At 54.0% G+C, this 8421-nt stretch overlaps 2 protein-coding genes across 7 annotated transcripts in view; both read right to left on the bottom strand.

Moving 5' to 3' along the window:
* The window catches only part of LOC109508359 (insulin receptor substrate 1-B), a 38499-nt gene extending 33131 nt beyond the window's left edge, over positions 1 to 5368 (bottom strand). For 3 of the 4 annotated variants that reach the window (XM_019858274.1, XM_019858276.1, XM_019858273.1), the window contains exon 1: positions 4507 to 5367. In XM_019858274.1, the coding sequence (XP_019713833.1) occupies positions 4507 to 4921 (415 nt within the window). In that variant the 5' untranslated portion in view covers positions 4922 to 5367. Of the gene's footprint in view, positions 1 to 4506 lie in introns of all 4 variants that reach the window. The other variant, XM_019858277.1, reaches the window with a different exon arrangement.
* An 807-nt stretch (positions 5369 to 6175) lies between these two features.
* The window catches only part of agfg2 (ArfGAP with FG repeats 2), a 9467-nt gene continuing 7221 nt past the window's right edge, over positions 6176 to 8421 (bottom strand). For all 3 annotated transcript variants that reach the window (XM_019858312.1, XM_019858310.1, XM_019858311.1), the window contains 3 exons: positions 8331 to 8421; positions 7000 to 7070; positions 6176 to 6917 (listed from right to left, as the gene is read on the bottom strand). In XM_019858312.1, coding sequence (XP_019713871.1) covers positions 6870 to 6917; positions 7000 to 7070; positions 8331 to 8421 — 210 coding nt within the window. In that variant the 3' untranslated portion in view covers positions 6176 to 6869. The remainder of the gene's footprint in view (positions 6918 to 6999; positions 7071 to 8330) is intronic.

The following is an 8421-nucleotide window of genomic DNA, read 5'->3' on the forward strand; positions in this document are numbered from 1 at the left end:
GCGGGGGAAAATGGGCGCTGTCCGAGCTCGCCGTGCATTTAAAAAAGGAGCCACTCCGGCGCGAGCGCCCTCGGCCGAGTCTGCCGGACGCTCGGCGGTCGCGTGAACCGACGGCGAGCCCGCCGAGGCTTTGGAGGCAGCGCCGGGGTCACGCCGCCGCAATTGAGAGAGAGCACCGTTCCAAATCTTCCGGCACCGACTCGTGAGGCGAGGTCCCGGTGTCACCGAGGGTCCGGGGCGCCCCTCCGGAGGAGCCGCCTTCAAGCATTCGACGGTCTGAAACGCTATCAAGCGGAAACAGCCGCATCCCCCGCGGGCGCTCCGCCCTCGCCGTCGCATCCCAGCCCAGAGATAAGCAGCGCTACCTGAAGTCGGGGCCGAGGCGGCGCTTGAGCCAAGAGCCGTTGGCCTCGGCTCAAGCGCCGCCCCGGTCGGTGTGCGAGCGTGACCCCGCCAAAGCCCAGAATAGCCCCGGACGGAGGCTTCCCGCCGTGGCTTTTTTCGGGACAAAGCCCGCACTGTGCCAGCGCCGGCGGACACTCGAGACAGCAATTAGGGCCTAATTAGGGGGGATGAGCGGCGCTTAGCGAGGCTTAAGGCCGAATCGGGTCGGGCGCATCTCGGTGGCTCGCTGCAGGCGAGCGGCAGCAGCGAAAGTTCACGACTCGACTTCTGCCCACTTGAACCTCCCAACGCATGCAAACAACGGCCACGGCATTTCGGATTTGCTTTTGTCCGTTTTCCCTCATTCAGCGACGTGAAGCCGAATCCAAAATATCGGCGCCCTTATTTTGAAATGTTGAAAGATTGGCGTGGGAATATGTCCGCATCGATTGTTTTCAAGACTGACTGGGGCGGTCCCGACCTGTGCGAGGGCAGCGCGGGACGGGTTCCCGCCGGGTGACGGCGCGAATGCTCGTCGGTCTCCGCGTGTGCCCCGCCACCGCTTTCGGCGTGCGGTCGGCCTTTGGCTCCGCCGAGTCAGCTGGGACCGCCTCCGGCTCGCTGTCGGCGTTCTCGCGTCGTCCTTGCAGCCGATTTCAGCTGCCGTGGCTTGAAAAGGCGGCGCCTGGACCGGTGAGCCACGCGGGTGTCAGCGAATGAAAGGATAGAAGAGATGATTTGGAGAAAAAAGCCAATAGTCGTTTTTTCCCCCCCGAGGTCGAGTTGCCGCCGAGCCGGGCGGCGACACGAACGAACGCGTCGAGATCCATTTTCGGAACCCTCAAAGACTCGAAACAACACGACGTAGCGGCGACGCACGCCAGCCTCCGTCTGTGCGCGGCTACAATTTCCGCCTTGTTTATAGCCGGCGCTGCGGCTCCCCAATTTGGACTCGGCTATTCGCTTTGATGGAGCTCAACAATTCCCGAGGTGGTGCCAGAGCCGCGGGGGCAATCTTCCTGGCGAGCGGCTGTGCCCCCGTTCAGTCGGGGTTAAGCCTTGGACACGCTCCGCTGACTCCTAATAGCCGAACAAATCGCCCCCCTCAATAGTGATACTGTACTGGTTGCCCGGGAGGGTCTTACCGGACTCCGCTGAATCAACAACCGCGATCCGCGCGGCAGCGCGCTCCCGTTTGTGGAATTAGCGTCCGCTCGAGGAGAGCCCGCGTGACGGCGGGCGCTTCCTGGGTGGCTTTGCCAGGATCGCAGTCAGCCACCATACGAGGGGGGGGGCATCTAAAGTTGTGCCCCAAATTACAAGGACCATCAAAGGCTGCCCCCCCCCCACCCTTGACCCACGCTTGGGCCCCAACAGGCTTGCAAGAGTTTGCGGGTTTTTAGATTTTTTTTTTTATAAGTTGTTTTCCATTTTTTCCAAACGGCTTGAATTTACTTCTTTTTTCTTCTTATTTTTGAGGATTAGTTTGAGTTTTAGTTTAATATTGTGCAAAATTTTAAAAAAATGAAGTCAAGTGGACTTCTCAAGAGGCAGTTTGACCTTCCTTCCTTTTATGCGAACTTGGAGAAGAAACAAATCCATTTCAAATGTACTCTGAAAGCGCCTGTCTGATGTGCACCGACAAATACGCAAAACGAAGGACACTTTCTGACTGATTATCGATGGTTTCATTTGGTTTTATAAAGCTGAGGTGGCTTGATGTCGTTTTTTGATTGGAGTTTGAGCTACTTTGTGAGCTTTCGTTCACCTCGGCCCCCCCACGCGAACGTCGCAATCGTAAAGTCGGCGACAGATTGAACACAAAGCGTGCGGCAGCACCTCATCTATTCTTTATCCTCTGCGAAAAACGGCTCGATTTGAGCGCCGTACCAAAGTGAGGCACCTCCCTGAACGGCAGATGCCTCGGCCTCTCTCCTGCCCCCATGTGGCCAAGGCGGGGACTCCAGAAAGAGCAGCGCGGCCATCCACAACGCGGCTTTTTCCCCATTTGAAAATCGGCCCATCGATCGGGACGTCAACGTATTTTCAGATGGCGCCGGCAAGCGCCTCGTGTTGACCGTGCGGCGCTGCGGCCTTCGAAGCGCGCCCTCGCATCCACGGCCCCCCCCCCGAGCGGGCGGCGCCTGATGATTTCAAACTTGAATCCAAAGCTGCCATTTCACGTGCGGCGCAGCACGACGGGCCAGCGGAAAGGGCGGCTCGCCAAATCCTGCCGGGCTTTGAAAAGAGCCTCTCACAGCAGCGAGCGCACCCGGGGGCGTGTCCGCGGGCAGAGCGGCGCGGCATCTCTTGGCCGCGGGCCCCGGCGGGCTCACAGTCCGCAAGCTGTGAATTTTTCAAGTCGGGAACAAGTTCTTCAGTGTACCGACGGCTGCGCCGCACATACCAGGGGCCGGCCGGCTATTAGCGGCGGCAATGCCGACAGTGTTCGCCGTGTGCGGCGAGACCGATTGCCGCCGCAGGTTTCGGCCGCCGTGGGCCGTGACCTTTTTTCGCTCCTCGACGAGCCGCCGCCGTCATCATAGATGGTTCTTGCCGCTTTGTTTGATTTGGGGGTTTTTTTTGACGCCCGCCCTGTCGAAGACGTCTGTGTCAGCAGCAGACACAAAACTGAGGGGGTGGAGCATGGCCAGTCGCCGGTTTCGCCCATCGCCACAAAATTTGGTGAACGGAACGAGACGCCTTGTGCAAAATTGAACAGCGTTGTCAGCCGTTTGGGGCGAAATGAAATGAAAAAGGGCAGCTGTAACTGAGAAAAAGAAAATAGCTCCCATCACGACATTTGGTGGAGCTGTCCATGATAACAAGACGCAGGAAAAAGTCTCAAGGAGCCATTCCCAAACTTGAACAGGAAGGCAGAGTGCCATGAAAAAGGCTCGGAAAAAAGCTCATCCCAATCGACACGTCAACCACAAGAAATGTGAAAAAAGTCTCGAAGACCCGAACCTGAAAGTGAAAAGTTTGGATGTGCCACTTGAGATCCATTTCGTGCATTGTGCTCGCTGTCAGCGATTTGACCAGGTCGGCGCCATGCGTCTCCACACGCAGCCCCAAGACGTGTTCAAAGCTCGCCCCGATGCCGCCTGCGCATCAACACCATCGCGTTGAGACAAAGAGGCCGCGCTCGGGCGCTTCGCCGTCGCTAATCGGCCACTTTACGTAACAGAACAACGGGGGCACCTTGAACTCCTGGGATCTCGTTTGCCCGGATTGCGTCACCGAGCTCGAGAGGCGAGGCGAGGAGCGGAAGGTCAAACAGGTGACGACGAAGTGGCCGCCCTCCGCGCCGTCGCTCCGACAGCTGTGTTTACACAGCGGGCCGATACACGCCGATTGTGGAATGTGAGCGTTTGGCCCGCTTGTGAGCACTTCAGGCACCATAAAGACGCACCGAGCCCAAAGTCGGCTGAAGCTTCTTCTTAGGCATCAGTGTGTGTGCGCATACTGCAAGGTATGCACCTGCAAACAGTTGTGGGGTTCCCCCCCCCCATATATAGATATAGAAATACGGTATATATTTTTTTCCCTCTCTCTCCATATGGCACAGTCTTAGCTGTCTGATATTAAACCATTTTGGTTGACGTCTATTTATTTTTACAAATGCAAACAAATGAGGACTGGTGCTCAAGCGCCACCGAGTCTATCTGCGCCTGCAACTCTCCATGAGAGCAACTACACGCTGTTTTGTTCAGAAAGAGAGGCAAAAAAACGGAAGGGAAAAAATGGGTCTTGAACATGATGGCCTCCTCCGACGTAAACAAGTTGAAAATAACAACAGAGCGTTCCCAAAATTCTCCCAGATGACAGAAACCACACGCAGGCGCGCGCACGCACACATGCTTCTACTCTCCCTCCAGAAATCTGCGATGCGGCTTTCCTGGCCTGGACATTAAAAAGAAGAAAAAAAACTCGAGCTCAAAGTAAAGCACGCACGCTTCTAATGGTCCCCGCAGCCGCTGTCTGCCACGTTTGCCTCCAGGTGCACGCCCGCGCGCGCGTGTGTGTGTGTGTGTGTGTGTGTGTGTGTGTGTGTGTGTGTGTGTGTGTGTGTGTGTGTGTGTGTGTGTGTGCGTGTGTGTTGCGTGTGCGCGTCGTACTGACTTTTGCACTGCAGGTCCACCATGGCCTGGTACCAGTCGTCCTGGTCGGCTTCGTTGTCGGCGGCGACGGCGAAGCTCTCGGCCCGCGTGTACAGCACGATCATGTGCTTGTTCTTGGAGTCGGCCCGCTTGTTGATGTTGAAGCAGGTCTCCAGCAGCACGGCCTTCTTCGGGACGGGGGCCTTGCCGCGGAATTTCTTCTCGCTCTCGTAGTACTCCAGGCGGGCCGCGCCGCGCTCCGTGCCCGAGCGCAGCACGAAGTAGCGCCGGTGCATGGACTTGTGCTTGCGGAGGTAGCCGCTCTTGCGGACGTCCTCGCCGCGCTCCGCCGCCTGGCCGTCCATCGCGTCGCCCGCCACCAGCGCCCCCCGGCCGGGCGACGCGTCGTGTCCTCGCGGCGAGTTGGCGGAGCTCATTCAAACATCTCTCGGCTCCCCCCGCTCGGCCATGTGAGGTGGAGTGAGCCTCGGCCACCTCAACGGCCCCCTCCCCCGCGCCGCCTTCGACGGGAGTCTTGTTTACGTCCCAAGGTTCTCCTCCTCGCGCTTTGCGCTCCTCTATGACTTACTACGAGCGCAAGTTGAAGGCATGTCGAGAGGGTGTCCGCGCCGCCTCCGCTTCGGTTCGGTTCCGCGTCCGCGGTGGTCCACTGCAGCGGCAGCGGCACTGTCACTCCACTCGACCCAACTCGACTCAACTCGCCCCGACTCAACTCGAGACTACGAGACGCGATGTCCTCGTGGTATTCTGGAACGCGTTGCGTTCACTGACCTCGGCGTGAGCTGGGCGAACGCGCCACTCGGCCGCGTCGTCGCCGTTTCAACGATTCAATTGAGTAAATCAACATTTCCACTGCTAATGACATAAAACAACCGCTTTGATCGTTTTCCACTGTGGGGGGTAGCTTTCGTGTTTTGGTTTCTTTCATTTTGTCGCAGGTGACTTGTTTTTGTCAGACGGAGTTAAAGACCTCATAAAAATACTCAAGTGAAGTAGTCGAGAATTTGATCCGAGTCGGGAAATACTTGACTACTTTCCACCGCTCTCACTCGAAACAACACGTACAGTACTCGAGGTAGCGCGGTGCGTTTACGGACCTCAAGCGTGGAGCTGCCGTTGAGCGACTGAAAAAGTTGTACAGTACTGTAAAGCAAAGTCCAAGTAGCGACGCTTGTATTTTAAAAGACTGGCAAAAGTTGTATTTAAGCAATGCTAAAAAAAAGTACACTGTCTGAAAGTACTTTGTTTTTGATGACTTGTTGAAACAAAACAAATTTGGTGTCCGCAGGAGAAATTCTTTGCCAAACAGGGATTTCCATATTCTGTTTTTTTTTTCCTTCTCGTGGAACACGCTTGTTGTCATTTTACCAGCGTTTCTGAAAATTCACCGCCCCTGCCCCAATGCATCACGTTTCCGCGCAGATTTTGGCAACTCCTGGGTGACCCGGCCCCCAATGCCCGCGAATAAAGGGGGTCCACTGTATTGCGCAGTTGGGAGCACGGTACAAAGCAAGCAAAGCATCCCATAATTCCGGCGGCCTTCCTAAAATAGGAGCACTATTCCTAAAGCAGGCTGCATGTTATGCAACGCGCATCCCAAAGTAACCTCCAGGCCTTGAAAGAAAACGGCCAATGGGCGCCCCCTGGTGGAGAAATCCACAAGAAGGCACTTGGCGTCAAAGGGCTTTATTTACTGGACAACAACCCAGCAGTCAAGCATCAAACGGATGACTATTTTTGTTTTGAATACTTGCCATGACAAAGACGCGCCTCCATAAATCCTTAAGGAACCCCCCGGCCCCATGTTAAAAAAAAAAAAAAAAAAAGAGAAAATTGGTCCAGTATAAATAAGAAGTACTATCATTTTTTTTTATAAATTATTCTGTAAGTGCTTTTTTTGGGTATTTTTACATTCAGTAGCTTTTTTTTTTTTTTTTAGCCCTCAAAGCTCATGCAGCCTGGCAGTGGTTAACGTCCTAGAAACAGCTTAGATAAGGGAAAATGATCAGAAGACCCTTCAAAAACTTCAAACCAACATTTGGGGTGACTTTTCCTTTTCAAAACAGAAAACAATTTGTATTCTGAAGCAGCGGGGGATCAAAGCAAAGGAGCAGTGCTTTGCGTGTATATTTCTACCCCCGCCAAAATGCTAGAGGCGCTAAAATAGAAATCGCTAGTTGAAGTCATAATACATTCAGGCATTTTTTTTTAACACATGGCCCCAAGTGAACACACCCAGATAAGAGGACATTGGGAGGGGGAGGAGGAAAAGACTCAAGGAGGTGTCGAAACGGCAGCGGCGACGACGACGACAGTCCACTTTTCCCAGAGATGGACAGGTGAGGGGCATCACCGAGGGCTGAGTCAGATGAAAGGGTTTCGCGACGTGGCCCGACTAGGGTAGACGTTGCCCTGGAAGAGAGTGAGAAGTCATTACGGAAGTCGCTTGAAGGCCTCTGTCATTTGGCAGGGAAAAAAAAAAGGGACCACTCACAGTAAAAGGGTTCACCGACATGGGCCGAGGGACTTTGGCCTGCGAGTCGCACGCGGGGAAGGCGGCGAAGCCTGAAAACATTTGACGCATCGTGTAAGAAAGCTTACCGCCGTTTCTGGTGTATTCTTTATCCTCTGCAAGGAACGGCAATTTTGGGCAATCCGCTTTCGATGACACTGGTCAACACATTTTGATGGTATTTTTTCATCTGAGACTCAAGGCAACTTTCGTCAATGATTTTTTTTTTTGGAACTGATTTTGGAATCCGCCCCTGTTTTTTTTTTTCAAGCACATCAGCTTTTCATCTTCAATATAACAATAAAAATGTGTAATATCCATCCATTATCTGACCCGCTCAATCCTCACGAGGGACGTGGGCGCGCCGGAGCCGATCCCACACCCTGAACTGGTCGCCAGCCAATCACAGGGCGCACGTAGACAATTATTCACAATCACACCAAGGGACAATTTCGAGCGTTCCATGAACCTCCTGTGGGTATTTTTGGCATGTGAGAGGACAGCGAAATACCCGGGACAAAGCCACACGGGCAGGGGGAGAACACGCTAACCCCGCAAAGGACTGCCGCCGGGGCTGCCCTGCACGGTGAGGTGGAGCGCTGACCAGTCGACTAGCGTGCCACCCGTGCGTAATATATTTTGTGTAATATTTTCACAATCACACCCAGGGACAATTTCGAGCGTTCCATGAACCTCCCGTGGGTATTTTTGGCATGTGAGAGGACAGCGGAATACCCGGGAAAAAGCCACACGGGCAGGGGGAGAACACGCTAACCCCGCAAAGGACTGCCGCCGGGGCTGCCCTGCACGGTGAGGTGGAGCGCTGACCAGTCGACTAGCGTGCCACCCGTGCGTAATATATTTTGTGTAATATTTATGAATAAAGGGTGAGCTTCGGCAACAAATGGAATTTTTGCTTTAATTTGTATTTTATTTTCTGAAAAGTCCCAGTAAAATCCATATTGTGCAAGCTTTTATACTGGGAGATGAAACATGCCCCCCCCCCCAAAAAAAAAACGATGTGCTTGGAGGAAGGAAAAAAAAAGTCAAGACATTTTTGAAACCGGCATGGAATGTACAATTGGGGACACATCAAGCCCTCTCCGATTCATGTTGTGCAACATATGATGGATGAAAATGGCTCCATATGAGGGGTACAGCTTTTGTATTAAACCACGATTCATTGGCCTTCAAGACAAGCCAGAAGACAAATCCGATAATGTTTACTGTAGTAAATACAGCGTGAAAAAATATGAGCATCGTAAATGGCAATGGCAATATTTCGGCCAAATGGGAAGAAAACGGCGCGTTACCGTTAGCTTCCTGGTTAGCGACGGCGTCTTGGGGAAACGAGGCAGGAAGCGGAAACACCGAAGCGGGCGAGGTGGCAAACGGGCCGTCGCC

This window comes from Hippocampus comes, unplaced genomic scaffold, assembly GCF_001891065.2.
Source record: "Hippocampus comes isolate QL1 unplaced genomic scaffold, H_comes_QL1_v1.1 scaffold48, whole genome shotgun sequence".
NCBI classification, from domain to species: Eukaryota; Metazoa; Chordata; class Actinopteri; order Syngnathiformes; family Syngnathidae; genus Hippocampus; species Hippocampus comes.